At 40.0% G+C, this 21,288-nt stretch overlaps 1 protein-coding gene across 1 annotated transcript in view; it reads left to right on the plus strand.

Moving 5' to 3' along the window:
• The window catches only part of LOC120463793 (putative pleckstrin homology domain-containing family N member 1), a 48,001-nt gene extending 27,823 nt beyond the window's left edge, over window positions 1-20,178 (plus strand). The window contains exons 3-12 of the mRNA XM_089124493.1: window positions 16,558-16,608; window positions 16,723-16,866; window positions 16,995-17,081; window positions 17,160-17,241; window positions 17,382-17,518; window positions 17,704-17,850; window positions 17,944-18,030; window positions 18,642-18,717; window positions 19,534-19,610; window positions 19,782-20,178. Of these exons, the coding sequence (XP_088980619.1) occupies window positions 16,558-16,608; window positions 16,723-16,866; window positions 16,995-17,081; window positions 17,160-17,241; window positions 17,382-17,518; window positions 17,704-17,850; window positions 17,944-18,030; window positions 18,642-18,717; window positions 19,534-19,610; window positions 19,782-19,853 (960 nt within the window). The 3' untranslated portion in view covers window positions 19,854-20,178. The remainder of the gene's footprint in view (window positions 1-16,557; window positions 16,609-16,722; window positions 16,867-16,994; window positions 17,082-17,159; window positions 17,242-17,381; window positions 17,519-17,703; window positions 17,851-17,943; window positions 18,031-18,641; window positions 18,718-19,533; window positions 19,611-19,781) is intronic.
• The last annotated feature ends 1,110 nt before the right edge of the window (window positions 20,179-21,288 follow it).

Raw genomic sequence — 21,288 nt, forward strand, 5'->3', positions numbered from 1 at the left:
TGGATTCTGATAGAGGGCCATGAGACTTAGACCTGAGTGCAAAAATGGAGGCTCTAGACCCTTCCAGAGCTGAGATATCGAAACTCAAAATTTCGACCCGAAAAAAAAACGACAGTGGTACCCCTTACGTTTTTTTTTTTGGGTGAAAAATTAAGTATCCCCAATCTTCACAAAACTCTGGATTCTGATAGAGGGCCATGAGACTTAGACCTGTGTGCAAAAATGGAGGCTCTAGACCCTTCCAGAGCTGAGATATCGAAACTCAAAATTTCGACCCGAAAAAAAAACGACAGTGGTACCCCTTACGTTTTTTTTTTTTGGGTGAAAAATTAAGTATCCCCAATCTTCACAAAACTCTGGATTCTGATAGAGGGCCATGAGACTTAGACCTGAGTGCAAAAATGGAGGCTCTAGACCCTTCCAGAGCTGAGATATCGAAACTCAAAATTTCGACCCGAAAAAAAAAACGACAGTGGTACCCCTTACGTTTTTTTTTTTTGGGTGAAAAATTAAGTATCCCCAATCTTCACAAAACTCTGGATTCTGATAGAGGGCCATGAGACTTAGACCTGAGTGCAAAAATGGAGGCTCTAGACCCTTCCAGAGCTGAGATATCGAAACTCAAAATTTCGACCCGAAAAAAAAACGACAGTGGTACCCCTTACGTTTTTTTTTTTTGGGTGAAAAATTAAGTTACCCCAATCTTCACAAAACTCTGGATTCTGATAGAGGGCCCTGAGACTTAGACCTGAGTGCAAAAATGGAGGCTCTAGACCCTTCCAGAGCTGAGATATCGAAACTCAAAATTTCGACCCGAAAAAAAAACGACAGTGGTACCCCTTACGTTTTTTTTTTTGGGTGAAAAATTAAGTATCCCCAATCTTCACAAAACTCTGGATTCTGATAGAGGGCCCTGAGGCTTAGACCTGAGTGCAAAAATGGAGGCTCTAGACCCTTCCAGAGCTGAGATATCGAAACTCAAAATTTCGACCCGAAAAAAAAACGACAGTGGTACCCCTTACGTTTTTTCTTTTGGGTGAAAAATTAAGTATCCCCAATCTTCACAAAACTCTGGATTCTGATAGAGGGCCATGAGACTTAGACCTGAGTGCAAAAATGGAGGCTCTAGACCCTTCCAGAGCTGAGATATCGAAACTCAAAATTTCGACCCGAAAAAAAAACGACAGTGGTACCCCTTACGTTTTTTTTTTTTGGGTGAAAAATTAAGTTACCCCAATCTTCACAAAACTCTGGATTCTGATAGAGGGCCCTGAGACTTAGACCTGAGTGCAAAAATGGAGGCTCTAGACCCTTCCAGAGCTGAGATATCGAAACTCAAAATTTCGACCCGAAAAAAAAACCACAGTGGTACCCCTTACGTTTTTTTTTTTGGGTGAAAAATTAAGTTTCCCAATCTTCACAAAACTCTGGATTCTGATAGAGGGCCCTGAGACTTAGACCTGAGTGCAAAAATGGAGGCTCTAGACCCTTCCAGAGCTGAGATATCGAAACTCAAAATTTCGACCCGAAAAAAAAACGACAGTGGTACCCCTTACGTTTTTTTTTTTTGGGTGAAAAATTAAGTATCCCCAATCTTCACAAAACTCTGGATTCTGATAGAGGGCCATGAGACTTAGACCTGAGTGCAAAAATGGAGGCTCTAGACCCTTCCAGAGCTGAGATATCGAAACTCAAAATTTCGACCCGAAAAAAAAACGACAGTGGTACCCCTTACGTTTTTTCTTTTGGGTGAAAAATTAAGTATCCCCAATCTTCACAAAACTCTGGATTCTGATAGAGGGCCATGAGACTTAGACCTGAGTGCAAAAATGGAGGCTCTAGACCCTTCCAGAGCTGAGATATCGAAACTCAAAATTTCGACCCGAAAAAAAAACGACAGTGGTACCCCTTACGTTTTTTTTTTTTGGGTGAAAAATTAAGTTACCCCAATCTTCACAAAACTCTGGATTCTGATAGAGGGCCCTGAGACTTAGACCTGAGTGCAAAAATGGAGGCTCTAGACCCTTCCAGAGCTGAGATATCGAAACTCAAAATTTCGACCCGAAAAAAAAACCACAGTGGTACCCCTTACGTTTTTTTTTTTGGGTGAAAAATTAAGTTTCCCAATCTTCACAAAACTCTGGATTCTGATAGAGGGCCCTGAGACTTAGACCTGAGTGCAAAAATGGAGGCTCTAGACCCTTCCAGAGCTGAGATATCGAAACTCAAAATTTCGACCCGAAAAAAAAACGACAGTGGTACCCCTTACGTTTTTTTTTTTTGGGTGAAAAATTAAGTATCCCCAATCTTCACAAAACTCTGGATTCTGATAGAGGGCCATGAGACTTAGACCTGAGTGCAAAAATGGAGGCTCTAGACCCTTCCAGAGCTGAGATATCGAAACTCAAAATTTCGACCCGAAAAAAAAACGACAGTGGTACCCCTTACGTTTTTTTTTTTTGGGTGAAAAATTAAGTATCCCCAATCTTCACAAAACTCTGGATTCTGATAGAGGGCCATGAGACTTAGACCTGAGTGCAAAAATGGAGGCTCTAGACCCTTCCAGAGCTGAGATATCGAAACTCAAAATTTCGACCCGAAAAAAAAACGACAGTGGTACCCCTTACGTTTTTTTTTTGGGTGAAAAATTAAGTATCCCCAATCTTCATAAAACTCTGGATTCTGATAGAGGGCCATGAGACTTAGACCTGAGTGCAAAAATGGAGGCTCTAGACCCTTCCAGAGCTGAGATATCGAAACTCAAAATTTCGACCCCAAAAAAAAACGACAGTGGTACCCCTTACGTTTTTTTTTTTTTTTGGGTGAAAAATTAAGTATCCCCAATCTTCACAAAACTCTGGATTCTGATAGAGGGCCATGAGACTTAGACCTGAGTGCAAAAATGGAGGCTCTAGACCCTTCCAGAGCTGAGATATCGAAACTCAAAATTTCGACCCGAAAAAAAAAACGACAGTGGTACCCCTTACGTTTTTTTTTTTTGGGTGAAAAATTAAGTTACCCCAATCTTCACAAAACTCTGGATTCTGATAGAGGGCCCTGAGACTTAGACCTGAGTGCAAAAATGGAGGCTCTAGACCCTTCCAGAGCTGAGATATCGAAACTCAAAATTTCGACCAGAAAAAAAAACGACAGTGGTACCCCTTACGTTTTTTTTTTTTGGGGTGAAAAATTAAGTATCCCCAATCTTCACAAAACTCTGGATTCTGATAGAGGGCCATGAGACTTAGACCTGAGTGCAAAAATGGAGGCTCTAGACCCTTCCAGAGCTGAGATATCGAAACTCAAAATTTCGACCCGAAAAAAAAACGACAGTGGTACCCCTTACGTTTTTTTTTTTGGGTGAAAAATTAAGTATCCCCAATCTTCACAAAACTCTGGATTCTGATAGAGGGCCATGAGACTTAGACCTGAGTGCAAAAATGGAGGCTCTAGACCCTTCCAGAGCTGAGATATCGAAACTCAAAATTTTGACCCGAAAAAAAAAACGACAGTGGTACCCCTTACGTTTTTTTTTTTTGGGTGAAAAATTAAGTTACCCCAATCTTCACAAAACTCTGGATTCTGATAGAGGGCCCTGAGACTTAGACCTGAGTGCAAAATTGGAGGCTCTAGACCATTCCAGAGCTGAGATATCGAAACTCAAAATTTCGACCCGAAAAAAAAACGACAGTGGTACCCCTTACGTTTTTTTTTTTTGGGTGAAAAATGAAGTATCCCCAATCTTCACAAAACTCTGGATTCTGATAGAGGGCCATGAGACTTAGACCTGAGTGCAAAAATGGAGGCTCTAGACCCTTCCAGAGCTGAGATATCGAAACTCAAAATTTCGACCCGAAAAAAAAACGACAGTGGTACCCCTTACGTTTTTTTTTTGGGGTGAAAAATTAAGTTACCCCAATCTTCACAAAACTCTGGATTCTGATAGAGGACCATGAGACTTAGACCTGAGTGCAAAAATGTAGGCTCTAGACCCTTCCAGAGCTGAGATATCGAAACTCAAAATTTCGACCCGAAAAAAAAAACGACAGTGGTACCCCTTACGTTTTTTTTTTGGGTGAAAAATTAAGTATCCCCAATCTTCACAAAACTCTGGATTCTGATAGAGGGCCATGAGACTTAGACCTGAGTGCAAAAATGGAGGCTCTAGACCCTTCCAGAGCTGAGATATCGAAACTCAAAATTTCGACCCCAAAAAAAAAACGACAGTGGTACCCCTTACGTTTTTTTTTTTTTTGGGTGAAAAATTAAGTATCCCCAATCTTCACAAAACTCTGGATTCTGATAGAGGGCCCTGAGACTTAGACCTGAGTGCAAAAATGGAGGCTCTAGACCCTTCCAGAGCTGAGATATCGAAACTCAAAATTTCGACCCGAAAAAAAAACGACAGTGGTACCCCTTACGTTTTTTTTTTTGGGTGAAAAATTAAGTATCCCCAATCTTCACAAAACTCTGGATTCTGATAGAGGGCCATGAGACTTAGACCTGAGTGCAAAAATGGAGGCTCTAGACCCTTCCAGAGCTGAGATATCGAAACTCAAAATTTCGACCCGAAAAAAAAACGACAGTGGTACCCCTTACGTTTTTTTTTTTGGGTGAAAAATTAAGTTACCCCAATCTTCACAAAACTCTGGATTCTGATAGAGGGCCCTGAGACTTAGACCTGAGTGCAAAAATGGAGGCTCTAGACCCTTCCAGAGCTGAGATATCGAAACTCAAAATTTCGACCCGAAAAAAAAACGACAGTGGTACCCCTTACGTTTTTTTTTTTTGGGTGAAAAATTAAGTATCCCCAATCTTCACAAAACTCTGGATTCTGATAGAGGGCCATGAGACTTAGACCTGAGTGCAAAAATGGAGGCTCTAGACTCTTCCAGAGCTGAGATATCGAAACTCAAAATTTCGACCCGAAAAAAAAAACGACAGTGGTACCCCTTACGTTTTTTTTTTTTGGGTGAAAAATTAAGTTACCCCAATCTTCACAAAACTCTGGATTCTGATAGAGGGCCCTGAGACTTAGACCTGAGTGCAAAAATGGAGGCTCTAGACCCTTCCAGAGCTGAGATATCGAAACTCAAAATTTCGACCCGAAAAAAAAAACGACAGTGGTACCCCTTACGTTTTTTTTTTTTGGGTGAAAAATTAAGTATCCCCAATCTTCACAAAACTCTGGATTCTGATAGAGGGCCATGAGACTTAGACCTGAGTGCAAAAATGGAGGCTCTAGACCCTTCCAGAGCTGAGATATCGAAACTCAAAATTTCGACCCCAAAAAAAAAACGACAGTGGTACCCCTTACGTTTTTTGTTTTTTTTTGGGTGAAAAATTAAGTATCCCCAATCTTCACAAAACTCTGGATTCTGATAGAGGGCCATGAGACTTAGACCTGAGTGCAAAAATGGAGGCTTTAGACCCTTCCAGAGCTGAGATATCGAAACTCAAAATTTCGACCCGAAAAAAAAACGACAGTGGTACCCCTTACGTTTTTTTTTTTGGGTGAAAAATTAAGTATCCCCAATCTTCACAAAACTCTGGATTCTGATAGAGGGCAATGAGACTTAGACCTGAGTACAAAAATGGAGGCTCTAGACCCTTCCAGAGCTGAGATATCGAAACTCAAAATTTCGACCCGAAAAAAAAACGACAGTGGTACCCCTTACAATTTTTTTTTTTTGGGTGAAAAATTAAGTATCCCCAATCTTCACAAAACTCTGGATTCTGATAGAGGGCCCTGAGACTTAGACCTGAGTGCAAAAATGGAGGCTCTAGACCCTTCCAGAGCTGAGATATCGAAACTCAAAATTTCGACCCGAAAAAAAAACGACAGTGGTACCCCTTACGTTTTTTTTTTTGGGTGAAAAATTAAGTATCCCCAATCTTCACAAAACTCTGGATTCTGATAGAGGGCCATGAGACTTAGACCTGAGTGCAAAAATGGAGGCTCTAGACCCTTCCAGAGCTGAGATATCGAAACTCAAAATTTCGACCCGAAAAAAAAACGACAGTGGTACCCCTTACGTTTTTTTTTTTGGGTGAAAAATTAAGTTACCCCAATCTTCACAAAACTCTGGATTCTGATAGAGGGCCCTGAGACTTAGACCTGAGTGCAAAAATGGAGGCTCTAGACCCTTCCAGAGCTGAGATATCGAAACTCAAAATTTCGACCCGAAAAAAAAACGACAGTGGTACCCCTTACGTTTTTTTTTTTTGGGTGAAAAATTAAGTATCCCCAATCTTCACAAAACTCTGGATTCTGATAGAGGGCCATGAGACTTAGACCTGAGTGCAAAAATGGAGGCTCTAGACTCTTCCAGAGCTGAGATATCGAAACTCAAAATTTCGACCCGAAAAAAAAAACGACAGTGGTACCCCTTACGTTTTTTTTTTTTGGGTGAAAAATTAAGTTACCCCAATCTTCACAAAACTCTGGATTCTGATAGAGGGCCCTGAGACTTAGACCTGAGTGCAAAAATGGAGGCTCTAGACCCTTCCAGAGCTGAGATATCGAAACTCAAAATTTCGACCCGAAAAAAAAAACGACAGTGGTACCCCTTACGTTTTTTTTTTTGGGTGAAAAATTAAGTATCCCCAATCTTCACAAAACTCTGGATTCTGATAGAGGGCCATGAGACTTAGACCTGAGTGCAAAAATGGAGGCTCTAGACCCTTCCAGAGCTGAGATATCGAAACTCAAAATTTCGACCCGAAAAAAAAAAACGACAGTGGTAACCCTTACGTTTTTTTTTTTTGGGTGAAAAATTAAGTTACCCCAATCTTCACAAAACTCTGGATTCTGATAGAGGGCCCTGAGACTTAGACCTGAGTGCAAAAATGGAGGCTCTAGACCCTTCCAAAGCTGAGATATCGAAACTCAAAATTTCGACCCGAAAAAAAAACGACAGTGGTACCCCTTACGTTTTTTTTTTTGGGTGAAAAATTAAGTTACCCCAATCTTCACAAAACTCTGGATTCTGATAGAGGGCCCTGAGACTTAGACCTGAGTGCAAAAATGGAGGCTCTAGACCCTTCCAGAGCTGAGATATCGAAACTCAAAATTTCGACCCGAAAAAAAAACGACAGTGGTACCCCTTACGTTTTTTTTTTTTGGGTGAAAAATTAAGTATCCCCAATCTTCACAAAACTCTGGATTCTGATAGAGGGCCATGAGACTTAGACCTGAGTGCAAAAATGGAGGCTCTAGACTCTTCCAGAGCTGAGATATCGAAACTCAAAATTTCGACCCGAAAAAAAAAACGACAGTGGTACCCCTTACGTTTTTTTTTTTTGGGTGAAAAATTAAGTTACCCCAATCTTCACAAAACTCTGGATTCTGATAGAGGGCCCTGAGACTTAGACCTGAGTGCAAAAATGGAGGCTCTAGACCCTTCCAGAGCTGAGATATCGAAACTCAAAATTTCGACCCGAAAAAAAAACGACAGTGGTACCCCTTACGTTTTTTTTTTTTGGGTGAAAAATTAAGTATCCCCAATCTTCACAAAACTCTGGATTCTGATAGAGGGCCATGAGACTTAGACCTGAGTGCAAAAATGGAGGCTCTAGACCCTTCCAGAGCTGAGATATCGAAACTCAAAATTTCGACCCGAAAAAAAAAACGACAGTGGTAACCCTTACGTTTTTTTTTTTTGGGTGAAAAATTAAGTTACCCCAATCTTCACAAAACTCTGGATTCTGATAGAGGGCCCTGAGACTTAGACCTGAGTGCAAAAATGGAGGCTCTAGACCCTTCCAGAGCTGAGATATCGAAACTCAAAATTTCGACCCGAAAAAAAAAACGACAGTGGTACCCCTTACGTTTTTTTTTTTTGGGTGAAAAATTAAGTATCCCCAATCTTCACAAAACTCTGGATTCTGATAGAGGGCCATGAGACTTAGACCTGAGTGCAAAAATGGAGGCTCTAGACCCTTCCAGAGCTGAGATATCGAAACTCAAAATTTCGACCCGAAAAAAAAAAACGACAGTGGTAACCCTTACGTTTTTTTTTTTTGGGTGAAAAATTAAGTTACCCCAATCTTCACAAAACTCTGGATTCTGATAGAGGGCCCTGAGACTTAGACCTGAGTGCAAAAATGGAGGCTCTAGACTCTTCCAGAGCTGAGATATCGAAACTCAAAATTTCGACCCGAAAAAAAAAACGACAGTGGTACCCCTTACGTTTTTTTTTTTTGGGTGAAAAATTAAGTTACCCCAATCTTCACAAAACTCTGGATTCTGATAGAGGGCCCTGAGACTTAGACCTGAGTGCAAAAATGGAGGCTCTAGACCCTTCCAGAGCTGAGATATCGAAACTCAAAATTTCGACCCGAAAAAAAAACGACAGTGGTACCCCTTACGTTTTTTTTTTTTGGGTGAAAAATTAAGTATCCCCAATCTTCACAAAACTCTGGATTCTGATAGAGGGCCATGAGACTTAGACCTGAGTGCAAAAATGGAGGCTCTAGACCCTTCCAGAGCTGAGATATCGAAACTCAAAATTTCGACCCGAAAAAAAAAACGACAGTGGTAACCCTTACGTTTTTTTTTTTTGGGTGAAAAATTAAGTTACCCCAATCTTCACAAAACTCTGGATTCTGATAGAGGGCCCTGAGACTTAGACCTGAGTGCAAAAATGGAGGCTCTAGACCCTTCCAGAGCTGAGATATCGAAACTCAAAATTTCGACCCGAAAAAAAAAACGACAGTGGTACCCCTTACGTTTTTTTTTTTTGGGTGAAAAATTAAGTATCCCCAATCTTCACAAAACTCTGGATTCTGATAGAGGGCCATTAAACTTAGACCTGAGTGCAAAAATGGAGGCTCTAGACCCTTCCAGAGCTGAGATATCGAAACTCAAAATTTCGACCCGAAAAAAAAAACGACAGTGGTACCCCTCACGTTTTTTTTTTTTGGGTGAAAAATTAAGTATTCCCAATCTTCACAAAACTCTGGATTCTGATAGAGGGCCATGAGACTTAGACCTGAGTGCAAAAATGGAGGCTCTAGACCCTTCCAGAGCTGAGATATCGAAACTCAAAATTTCGACCCGAAAAAAAAACGACAGTGGTACCCCTTACGTTTTTTTTTTTTGGGTGAAAAATTAAGTATCCCCAATCTTCACAAAACTCTGGATTCTGATAGAGGGCCATGAGACTTAGACCTGAGTGCAAAAATGGAGGCTCTAGACCCTTCCAGAGCTGAGATATCGAAACTCAAAATTTCGACCCGAAAAAAAAACGACAGTGGTACCCCTTACGTTTTTTTTTTTTGGGGTAAAAAATTAAGTTTCTCCAATCTTCTCAAAACTCTGGATTCTGATAGAGGGCCATGAGACTTAGACCTGAGTGCAAAAATGGAGGCTCTAGACCCGTCCAGAGCTGAGATATCGAAACTCAAAATTTCGACCCGAAAAAAAAACGACAGTGGTACCCCTTACGTTTTTTTTTTTTGGGTGAAAAATTAAGTATCCCCAATCTTCACAAAACTCTGGATTCTGATAGAGGGCCATGAGACTTAGACCTGAGTGCAAAAATGGAGGCTCTAGACCCTTCCAGAGCTGAGATATCGAAACTCAAAATTTCGACCCGAAAAAAAAACGACAGTGGTACCCCTTACGTTTTTTTTTTTGGGTGAAAAATTAAGTTACCCCAATCTTCACAAAACTCTGGATTCTGATAGAGGGCCCTGAGACTTAGACCTGAGTGCAAAAATGGAGGCTCTAGACCCTTCCAGAGCTGAGATATCGAAACTCAAAATTTCGACCCGAAAAAAAAACGACAGTGGTACCCCTTACGTTTTTTTTTTTTGGGTGAAAAATTAAGTATCCCCAATCTTCATAAAACTCTGGATTCTGATAGAGGGCCATGAGACTTAGACCTGAGTGCAAAAATGGAGGCTCTAGACCCTTCCAGAGCTGAGATATCGAAACTCAAAATTTCGACCCGAAAAAAAAACGACAGTGGTACCCCTTACGTTTTTTTTTTTTGGGTGAAAAATTAAGTTACCCCAATCTTCACAAAACTCTGGATTCTGATAGAGGGCCCTGAGACTTAGACCTGAGTGCAAAAATTGAGGCTCTAGACCCTTCCAGAGCTGAGATATCGAAACTCAAAATTTCGACCCGAAAAAAAAACGACAGTGGTACCCCTTACGTTTTTTTTTTGGGTAAAAAATTAAGTTTCTCCAATCTTCTCAAAACTCTGGATTCTGATAGAGGACCATGAGACTTAGACCTGAGTGCAAAAATGTAGGCTCTAGACCCTTCCAGAGCTGAGATATCGAAACTCAAAATTTCGACCCGAAAAAAAAAACGACAGTGGTACCCCTTACGTTTTTTTTTTGGGGTGAAAAATTAAGTATCCCCAATCTTCACAAAACTCTGGATTCTGATAGAGGGCCATGAGACTTAGACCTGAGTGCAAAAATGGAGGCTCTAGACCCTTCCAGAGCTGAGATATCGAAACTCAAAATTTCGACCCCAAAAAAAAAACGACAGTGGTACCCCTTACGTTTTTTTTTTTTTTTGGGTGAAAAATTAAGTATCCCCAATCTTCACAAAACTCTGGATTCTGATAGAGGGCCATGAGACTTAGACCTGAGTGCAAAAATGGAGGCTCTAGACCCTTCCAGAGCTGAGATATCGAAACTCAAAATTTCGACCCGAAAAAAAAACGACAGTGGTACCCCTTACGTTTTTTTTTTTGGGTGAAAAATTAAGTATCCCCAATCTTCACAAAACTCTGGATTCTGATAGAGGGCCATGAGACTTAGACCTGAGTACAAAAATGGAGGCTCTAGACCCTTCCAGAGCTGAGATATCGAAACTCAAAATTTCGACCCGAAAAAAAAACGACAGTGGTACCCCTTACGTTTTTTTTTTTGGGTGAAAAATTAAGTATCCCCAATCTTCACAAAACTCTGGATTCTGATAGAGGGCCATGAGACTTAGACCTGAGTACAAAAATGGAGGCTCTAGACCCTTCCAGAGCTGAGATATCGAAACTCAAAATTTCGACCCGAAAAAAAAACGACAGTGGTACCCCTTACAATTTTTTTTTTTTGGGTGAAAAATTAAGTATCCCCAATCTTCACAAAACTCTGGATTCTGATAGAGGGCCCTGAGACTTAGACCTGAGTGCAAAAATGGAGGCTCTAGACCCTTCCAGAGCTGAGATATCGAAACTCAAAATTTCGACCCGAAAAAAAAACGACAGTGGTACCCCTTACGTTTTTTTTTTTGGGTGAAAAATTAAGTATCCCCAATCTTCACAAAACTCTGGATTCTGATAGAGGGCCATGAGACTTAGACCTGAGTGCAAAAATGGAGGCTCTAGACCCTTCCAGAGCTGAGATATCGAAACTCAAAATTTCGACCCGAAAAAAAAACGACAGTGGTACCCCTTACGTTTTTTTTTTTGGGTGAAAAATTAAGTTACCCCAATCTTCACAAAACTCTGGATTCTGATAGAGGGCCCTGAGACTTAGACCTGAGTGCAAAAATGGAGGCTCTAGACCCTTCCAGAGCTGAGATATCGAAACTCAAAATTTCGACCCGAAAAAAAAACGACAGTGGTACCCCTTACGTTTTTTTTTTTTGGGTGAAAAATTAAGTATCCCCAATCTTCACAAAACTCTGGATTCTGATAGAGGGCCATGAGACTTAGACCTGAGTGCAAAAATGGAGGCTCTAGACTCTTCCAGAGCTGAGATATCGAAACTCAAAATTTCGACCCGAAAAAAAAAACGACAGTGGTACCCCTTACGTTTTTTTTTTTTGGGTGAAAAATTAAGTTACCCCAATCTTCACAAAACTCTGGATTCTGATAGAGGGCCCTGAGACTTAGACCTGAGTGCAAAAATGGAGGCTCTAGACCCTTCCAGAGCTGAGATATCGAAACTCAAAATTTCGACCCGAAAAAAAAACGACAGTGGTACCCCTTACGTTTTTCTTTTTTGGGGTGAAAAATTAAGTATCCCCAATCTTCACAAAACTCTGGATTCTGATAGAGGGCCATGAGACTTAGACCTGAGTGCAAAAATGGAGGCTCTAGACCCTTCCAGAGCTGAGATATCGAAACTCAAAATTTCGACCCGAAAAAAAAAACGACAGTGGTAACCCTTACGTTTTTTTTTTTTTTGGGTGAAAAATTAAGTTACCCCAATCTTCACAAAACTCTGGATTCTGATAGAGGGCCCTGAGACTTAGACCTGAGTGCAAAAATGGAGGCTCTAGACCCTTCCAGAGCTGAGATATCGAAACTCAAAATTTCGACCCGAAAAAAAAAACGACAGTGGTACCCCTTACGTTTTTTTTTTTTTGGGTGAAAAATTAAGTATCCACAATCTTCACAAAACTCTGGATTCTGATAGAGGGCCATTAAACTTAGACCTGAGTGCAAAAATGGAGGCTCTAGACCCTTCCAGAGCTGAGATATCGAAACTCAAAATTTCGACCCGAAAAAAAAAACGAAAGTGGTACCCCTCACGGTTTTTTTTTTTGGGTGAAAAATTAAGTATTCCCAATCTTCACAAAACTCTGGATTCTGATAGAGGGCCATGAGACTTAGACCTGAGTGCAAAAATGGAGGCTCTAGACCCTTCCAGAGCTGAGATATCGAAACTCAAAATTTCGACCCGAAAAAAAAACGACAGTGGTACCCCTTACGTTTTTTTTTTTTGGTTGAAAAATTAAGTATCCCCAATCTTCACAAAACTCTGGATTCTGATAGAGGGCCATGAGACTTAGACCTGAGTGCAAAAATGGAGGCTCTAGACCCTTCCAGAGCTGAGATATCGAAACTCAAAATTTCGACCCGAAAAAAAACCGACAGTGGTACCCCTTACGTTTTTTTTTTTTTGGGTGAAAAATTAAGTATCCCCAATCTTCACAAAACTCTGGATTCTGATAGAGGGCCATGAGACTTAGACCTGAGTGCAAAAATGGAGGCTCTAGACCCTTCCAGAGCTGAGATATCGAAACTCAAAATTTCGACCCGAAAAAAAAAACTGACAGTGGTACCCCTTATGTTTTTTTTTTTTGGGTGAAAAATTAAGTTACCCCAATCTTCACAAAACTCTGGATTCTGATAGAGGGCCCTAAGACTTAGACCTGAGTGCAAAAATGGAGGCTCTAGACCCTTCCAGAGCTGAGATATCGAAACTCAAAATTTCGACCCGAAAAAAAAACGACAGTGGTACCCCTTACGTTTTTTTTTTTTGGGTGAAAAATTAAGTTACCCCAATCTTCACAAAACTCTGGATTCTGATAGAGGGCCATGAGACTTAGACCTGAGTGCAAAAATGGAGGCTCTAGACCCTTCCAGAGCTGAGATATCGAAACTCAAAATTTCGACCCAAAAAAAAAACGACAGTGGTACCCCTTACGTTTTTTTTTTTGGGTGAAAAATTAAGTATCCCCAATCTTCACAAAACTCTGGATTCTGATAGAGGGCCATGAGACTTAGACCTGAGTGCAAAAATGGAGGCTCTAGACCCTTCCAGAGCTGAGATATCGAAACTCAAAATTTCGACCCGAAAAAAAAACGACAGTGGTACCCCTTACGTTTTTTTTTTTGGGTGAAAAATTAAGTTACCCCAATCTTCACAAAACTCTGGATTCTGATAGAGGGCCCTGAGACTTAGACCTGAGTGCAAAAATGGAGGCTCTAGACCCTTCCAGAGCTGAGATATCGAAACTCAAAATTTCGACCCGAAAAAAAAACGACAGTGGTACCCCTTACGTTTTTTTTTTTGGGTGAAAAATGAAGTATCCCCAATCTTCACAAAACTCTGGATTCTGATAGAGGGCCATGAGACTTAGACCTGAGTGCAAAAATGGAGGCTCTAGACCCTTCCAGAGCTGAGATATCGAAACTCAAAATTTCGACCCGAAAAAAAAACGACAGTGGTACCCCTTACGTTTTTTTTTTTTTTGGGTGAAAAATTAAGTTACCCCAATCTTCACAAAACTCTGGATTCTGATAGAGGGCCCTGAGACTTAGACCTGAGTGCAAAAATGGAGGCTCTAGACCCTTCCAGAGCTGAGATATCGAAACTCAAAATTTCGACCCGAAAAAAAAACGACAGTGGTACCCCTTACGTTTTTTTTTTTGGGGTGAAAAAATAAGTATCCCCAATCTTCACAAAGCTCTGGATTCTGATAGAGGGCCATGAGACTTAGACCTGAGTGCAAAAATGGAGGCTCTAGACCCTTCCAGAGCTGAGATATCGAAACTCAAAATTTCGACCCGAAAAAAAAACGACAGTGGTACCCCTTACGTTTTTTTTTTTTGGGGTGAAAAATTAAGTATCCCCAATCTTCACAAAACTCTGGATTCTGATAGAGGGCCATGAGACTTAGACCTGAGTGCAAAAATGGAGGCTCTAGACCCTTCCAGAGCTGAGATATCGAAACTCAAAATTTCGACCCGAAAAAAAAAACGACAGTGGTAACCCTTACGTTTTTTTTTTTTTGGGTGAAAAATTAAGTTACCCCAATCTTCACAAAACTCTGGATTCTGATAGAGGGCCCTGAGACTTAGACCTGAGTGCAAAAATGGAGGCTCTAGACCCTTCCAGAGCTGAGATATCGAAACTCAAAATTTCGACCCGAAAAAAAAACCGACAGTGGTACCCCTTACGTTTTTTTTTTTTTGGGTGAAAAATTAAGTATCCCCAATCTTCACAAAACTCTGGATTCTGATAGAGGGCCATGAGACTTAGACCTGAGTGCAAAAATGGAGGCTCTAGACCCTTCCAGAGCTGAGATATCGAAACTCAAAATTTCGACCCGAAAAAAAAAACGACAGTGGTAACCCTTACGTTTTTTTTTTTTTGGGTGAAAAATTAAGTTACCCCAATCTTCACAAAACTCTGGATTCTGATAGAGGGCCCTGAGACTTAGACCTGAGTGCAAAAATGGAGGCTCTAGACCCTTCCAGAGCTGAGATATCGAAACTCAAAATTTCGACCCGAAAAAAAAAACGACAGTGGTACCCCTTACGTTTTTTTTTTTTTGGGTGAAAAATTAAGTATCCCCAATCTTCACAAAACTCTGGATTCTGATAGAGGGCCATGAGACTTAGACCTGAGTGCAAAAATGGAGGCTCTAGACCCTTCCAGAGCTGAGATATCGAAACTCAAAATTTCGACCCGAAAAAAAAAACGACAGTGGTAACCCTTACGTTTTTTTTTTTTTGGGTGAAAAATTAAGTTACCCCAATCTTCACAAAACTCTGGATTCTGATAGAGGGCCCTGAGACTTAGACCTGAATGCAAAAATGGAGGCTCTAGACCCTTCCAGAGCTGAGATATCGAAACTCAAAATTTCGACCCGAAAAAAAAAACGACAGTGGTACCCCTTACGTTTTTTTTTTTTTGGGTGAAAAATTAAGTATCCCCAATCTTCACAAAACTCTGGATTCTGATAGAGGGCCATGAGACTTAGACCTGAGTGCAAAAATGGAGGCTCTAGACCCTTCCAGAGCTGAGATATCGAAACTCAAAATTTCGACCCGAAAAAAAAACGACAGTGGTACCCCTTACGTTTTTTTTTTGGGTAAAAAATTAAGTTTCTCCAATCTTCTCAAAACTCTGGATTCTGATAGAGGACCATGAGACTTAGACCTGAGTGCAAAAATGGAGGCTCTAGACCCTTCCAGAGCTGAGATATCGAAACTCAAAATTTCAACCTGAAAAAAAAAACGACAGTGGTACCCCTTACGTTTTTTTTTTTTTTTTGGGGTGAAAAATTAAGTTTCCCCAATCTTCTCAAAACTCTGGATTCTGACAGAGGGCCATGAGACTTAGACCTCACCTGAGTGCAAAAATGGAGGCTCTTGACCCTTCCAGAGCTGAGATATCGAAACTCAAAATTTCGACCCGAAAAAAAAAACGACAGTGGTACCCCTTACGGTTTTTTTTGGGGGTGAAAAATTAAGTTTCCCCAATCTTCACAAAACTCTGGATTCTGAGAGAGGGCCATGAGACTTAGACCTGAGTGCAAAATGGAGGCTCTAGACTCTAGAGCCTCCATTTTTGCACTCAGGTTTAAGTCTCATGGCCCTCTATCAGAATCCAGAGTTTTGAGAAGATTAGAGATATTTTTTGCACCAAAAAAAAACCCGAAAGGGGTACTCTCAAAACTCTGGATTCTGATAGAGGGCCATGAGACTTAGACCTGAGTGCAAAATTGGAGGCTCTAGACCCTTCCTGAGCTGAGATATTGCGATCCCACATAGCCCGTCTGCAATCTATGGAATGGGGATTTGGGTCGTGTAATTTTTGGACATTTTAATTAAAGTTCCTGTCATGATAAAAACTATTTTACTGCACTCAGGGGGGCCCCCTGAGTCTGTGGCACCAAGCACCATCCCATAATTCCACCATCCACGAACCCACTATTTTTATTTGTATGTTTTGCTTGGGTGAATTATCTAAATACTTTTTGGAGCCACTGTATTCACATAGATAGATGAATGTATAATGTTTGCACTGATTGCACTGGAACAATTTCATCTCCGTTTATGCATCTGTGTCTTGTGCAAGGAACCGGATCCTGTATCTGTGAGGAACAAAACTAAACACAACCATTCACAAGTATGTCTTCATCAGCTTCTAAATACATAAATAAATAAATCTTTTGTGCATTTTTCAACATTACATGCTCTTTATGTAGCATTAGGGTGATTTATTTGTATTTCTGTTTTTCAGCTTGTGCTTTGGGGCAGGACAAAAAAAGAGCTCCATCACATGCTGTACACTCATCCAATCAGAGAATGGGAAGGACAGGCACCACACACCTATGGAGACATTATCCACTCATCTTCTGTGTATTTACACAGTGGGTACACAAAGGTAACAATTCAACAAAATTGCTTCAGTTGCTTCAGGAAACGATTTAAGAGGAGCTGAATTCATATTTATGCATATGTCCAACTTTATGAGTAAATGTATTTTGTATGCATTATGATGTCTGTCTGCAGGCTATGAGCGAAAGATATCTGGTTTTATTTTCCTTCCATTTGTTAATCCTCGCTTTGGACAGTGCTAATCATGAATTTATTTATGAGGTAAGACTCTTTCAATAAGGCATGAGGAAATATGTAAGCATGTGAGCTTCACTTTAAACTGCCATCTGTGTTTCACAGGGCATTCTTCCTCTTTCTGCCATTGAGGTGCATCTGATCTCACAGCAGGACCCCAATTCTCCACATATGTTTGAGATTAGCGGTGAGAGCCCCTCTAAAAAAAAAAAAAAACTAAAAAACACAACATCTTAAATCTAAAAAAAAAAAAAACCTGAATATGATAAATTTTGAAGTCACAAAAATATTTGAACATGGTACACCTATATTCATGATATCCTCTAGGACCTATGGTGGACTCAAAGATCTTCATTTGTAATAGTGCTGCTGAAAAAAATGCCTGGATGGAGAACATTGAGGAAAGGAGATACAAATCCCTAAGGCAACAGCTGAGCCCGTCACATAGTACTCTCTCATACCTGGTACATCTTATTCAGCCTTGTACTGCATACCTGGAATATACAGGACTCATAAAACATGGTCAAATATATTTGTCCCTGAATGAACATTGGTTATGTTTGCCCAAAGAACCAGATAAGTAAAACAGAATTAGGATCTTTCACATCATTGCTTTTTTATTCAGACAGTTTTATTTCCACAATTCCAGGTGCCATGTGATGAAAACTGGAAGAAGGAGGAGCTTAAAAGGTACTTACTGCGGTCTCCGATCTTGCAATGGGAGGGGACGCCCATTCAGCACATGGGCTATCCGAAATACCTTTCATTGGTGCACATCAGCAACATACACGCACAGGTCAGGCTATAGACTAAAATAGAGAGTGGTGTCCATGTAATTCAGGATGGTACTAAACAAGCCTCTTTCAAACAACTGGACTGGCTTTTGCAGGGACCACAGGAGCGTTTACTCGTGCTTTTCCCGTTTGACCTCCTCATTCTATCTCTCGACTGTCATCATGTTTGTGTGAAATATGAGGTAAGCTAATTTTGCCATTCAGAACACTGCATATCAGCAATATGTCTGCAACTATGAGCCATGGAAATGTATTTGGCAGCCTCAATTAATAAATTCTTCTAGAATTCTTTGAAATAAAGGTTCCAAAAAGGGTTGTTTTTTTTTCAGTCAAGCAATAGAAGAAAAAAATTGTACTTCCCCAAATAACCTATCAGTGAACAGTTCCAAAAATAAGAATTTCCTGTGAAGAACCTTTTAAAAAATCTGAACAAACTTTTTCCATTATTAAGAACCTTTTGTGGATGGAAAGTTTCCATGCTGTTAAAGGTTCCTCATGGAATCATTGATGCCAATAAAGAACCTTTATTTCTAGGTGTGTAAGTAAGTGGTGAACCCTATTTAATTGAAAAGTTAACAGTTGTAATGGTGCCAGAATGCTGTTTATATATAGGCTTCTGTTTCTTTATTTTAAAAAAAAAGTAAACAAAGGACCTCCTGGCCACCATTATTATCATTTGACCTCAGTTTAAGCGATTCGGCATTTTAATACAATAAACAAACATTTAATTTAGATTCAAACATAGGACTATTGAATACATCACAGCACTGAGTTGTATTGTTTTATACTGAAGGGTCGTCTGCCACTAAAGAGCATCAAAGCCAGGGAAAGATCGGCACTACCTGGCAGACTGGAGTTTGAACTCACAGGTATACCTTTCTGAACAAATGTATTACTCTCATATTTCAACACAACACTTGGACATAACCTCTAAATTGTAAGTAATATAAATAATTTAAGTTTAATACATTTAATATACAAAACCGATGGGTTACGGGAGAGCAGTTTAAATGTGTGCAGCTTTGGAAAGCACATATTGTCAGAGTGCTATATATCTCTTCTTACATCACACCCCGCGTTTGTGTCTGTGGTAATGATCAGTACTATTTTTAAGCACACATCAGTCCTGTTTATCTGTCATGCCAGTCATTTTACTATGACTTGTCATGAGAACCCAGGAAATACTCTTGCATGATATCAAACCATTGGGGTTACTTCTTAGTTGTGCAGTTTGATGGGGGTATATTAGGATATACTAGGCTATTTATTATCATATATTGGTCTTTCATAAATGTTAAGAAAGCCAAAGTTGGATACATTGCATGATTTGTTGTTCTAAGAAATCAGAAATCAAGTGATATGGTAGTCATATAGAGATGCTTGTGACTCACCTTCAGAAAATAGTCATGTGATGACAAACACACTCAGACTGGCTTCATGTTCCTCTTAGTGTCATTACACCAAGTTATAGAACTGACATGTAAATAACTTGACAAAATGATCAGAAGCCTTAAAAAAATAGGAGCTGTGATTAATGTTGGCCACTTCATAGTTCATAGTTCTTCTTCTATGCACTTTTCTGACAGATTTCATGCCACATACTGTACCAACTTCCCACAAGTGTGTTTTCTAAACTGTTGTCGCCCTGTAATCTTTATGCTGATCTGGAGTGATGTATTTTCCAGGTGAACTGATGGAACCTCTGCTTGTCTCCTGTATTTACCCTGAGGACTATCAAAGCTGGATCTTCCAGTTACAACAGGCAAGACTGCAGTCTTTGGATTTTAAACCTCTGCATTAAAGACAAGATAATGATCATCATTAGCCTATTAAAACGAATTACTTTAGAGTTTACCACACTGTATGAGATGTAAATGCAACCTAACAGTATTATTACAATAAATTTGAATACTTTTTCCCCCATCTCCCACAGCCTGATAAAGTGGCAGATTCATTGCCACATCACAACCTTCCACCTCTGATACCGAAGAAGCGCAGAAGCTGAGGATGATGATAGATGGAGATTAAAATGTTGTAAACATCATAAATACTTTTGTATTGTGCCCAATTCAAGCTGCTGATGACAAACGAACATTTTACTGTTGCAATTTACTTATAAGTAACACATTTCTTCACTGCTTGTGAGGAAAATATTCAATAGCAAGGAAACTCAACAGGTTTAGACATTCTGCTCCATTTCAGTAGCCTAAATATCTGTTTCTGAGGTAGTGAAAAGAAAGCAGGCCTTACACATGCACAAATACAGTAAGTACAATGTATAAAATTAATATAAATGGTTATGTGAGATGTAATAAACTGTTTTAATTATACATTAATTCCAGGGTCTTGTTTTTGTGAGCTAAAGAATCTACATTAACTGACAGAAGACACATCCACTACAAAATAGCAATTTAAATCTGTCTACAATGTGGAAACGTTTCTCCTTTTTTCCCCTAACTATAAACAGCACTCAAGTGATTCACATGGCTATCGGGGCTAAAGCCCCGGGCCCAAGCAAGGAGGGGGCCCGTGATTGGCTGTGGAGCAGATACTGCAAGCCATCTGATTACCAAAGCCTTACCACGCAACGTCCCCCACAAATTAGCCCTGTTATTTAGTGGCACTTTGTTGTCGGACAAAGTTGCTTATTCGGCGTTATGATTGGCCAGGCCACCTGTCAATCAAACCCCCGTGGGCAGAAGGGCAAAATTGAAACGTCAGGTTTTAATTTGATATGACAAATACATTTATTCTATTATTTAACTTGTGAACGATCGACCTGCTGCTGCAAGTAGGCCTATAGATGATGGCTGCCTGCGCCTTATTAGAATACATAAACCAATAAATCGCCTTTACTCTTCACTTCATTCTAGTCTATATTATTAAAACACAGCGTCATCATCGACCCCACAAACTTTCGGTAGGCTAAGTTTGAATATTAACTTGATGGATGTATAATTTTGCTTTTTGTGTTTGATTAAACTCTATATTCGCCTCTATAGTTGATTACACTCTATATTCGCCTTATTCTGACTTCTTTAATTTATTCCATGTAAAGCACTTTGAATTGCCACTGTGTATGAAATGTGCTATATAAATAAACTTGCCTTGCCTTGCCTAAAGGACTGGCGATAATATACCAACCCGGTATCACGACAAGACGTGAAACAATCACGTTGGTCCACTTTGGAAAACGTGTAGGCTAGATGTCACGGTTTAACCCCTTCAAACGTGGAACTTAAACTTAACGCCGGAAAAATAGCCTAGACGTTTTACTCATTTGGCTACTTCATTAAAACGTGACATTTTGAATTTTTTCGGCGTGGATCAAGGCAAATGAATCCCTTTCCCTTTGAAAATAATACTTTTTTGCATTTTAATTAATAGAACATTTCTCAGTGATCATCAATAAAACAAAATTCCATTTTTTCTCGGTTTAA

This window comes from Pimephales promelas, chromosome 20 (assembly GCF_988280905.1).
Source record: "Pimephales promelas chromosome 20, fPimPro1.hap1.1, whole genome shotgun sequence".
Taxonomy (NCBI): domain Eukaryota; kingdom Metazoa; phylum Chordata; class Actinopteri; order Cypriniformes; family Leuciscidae; genus Pimephales; species Pimephales promelas.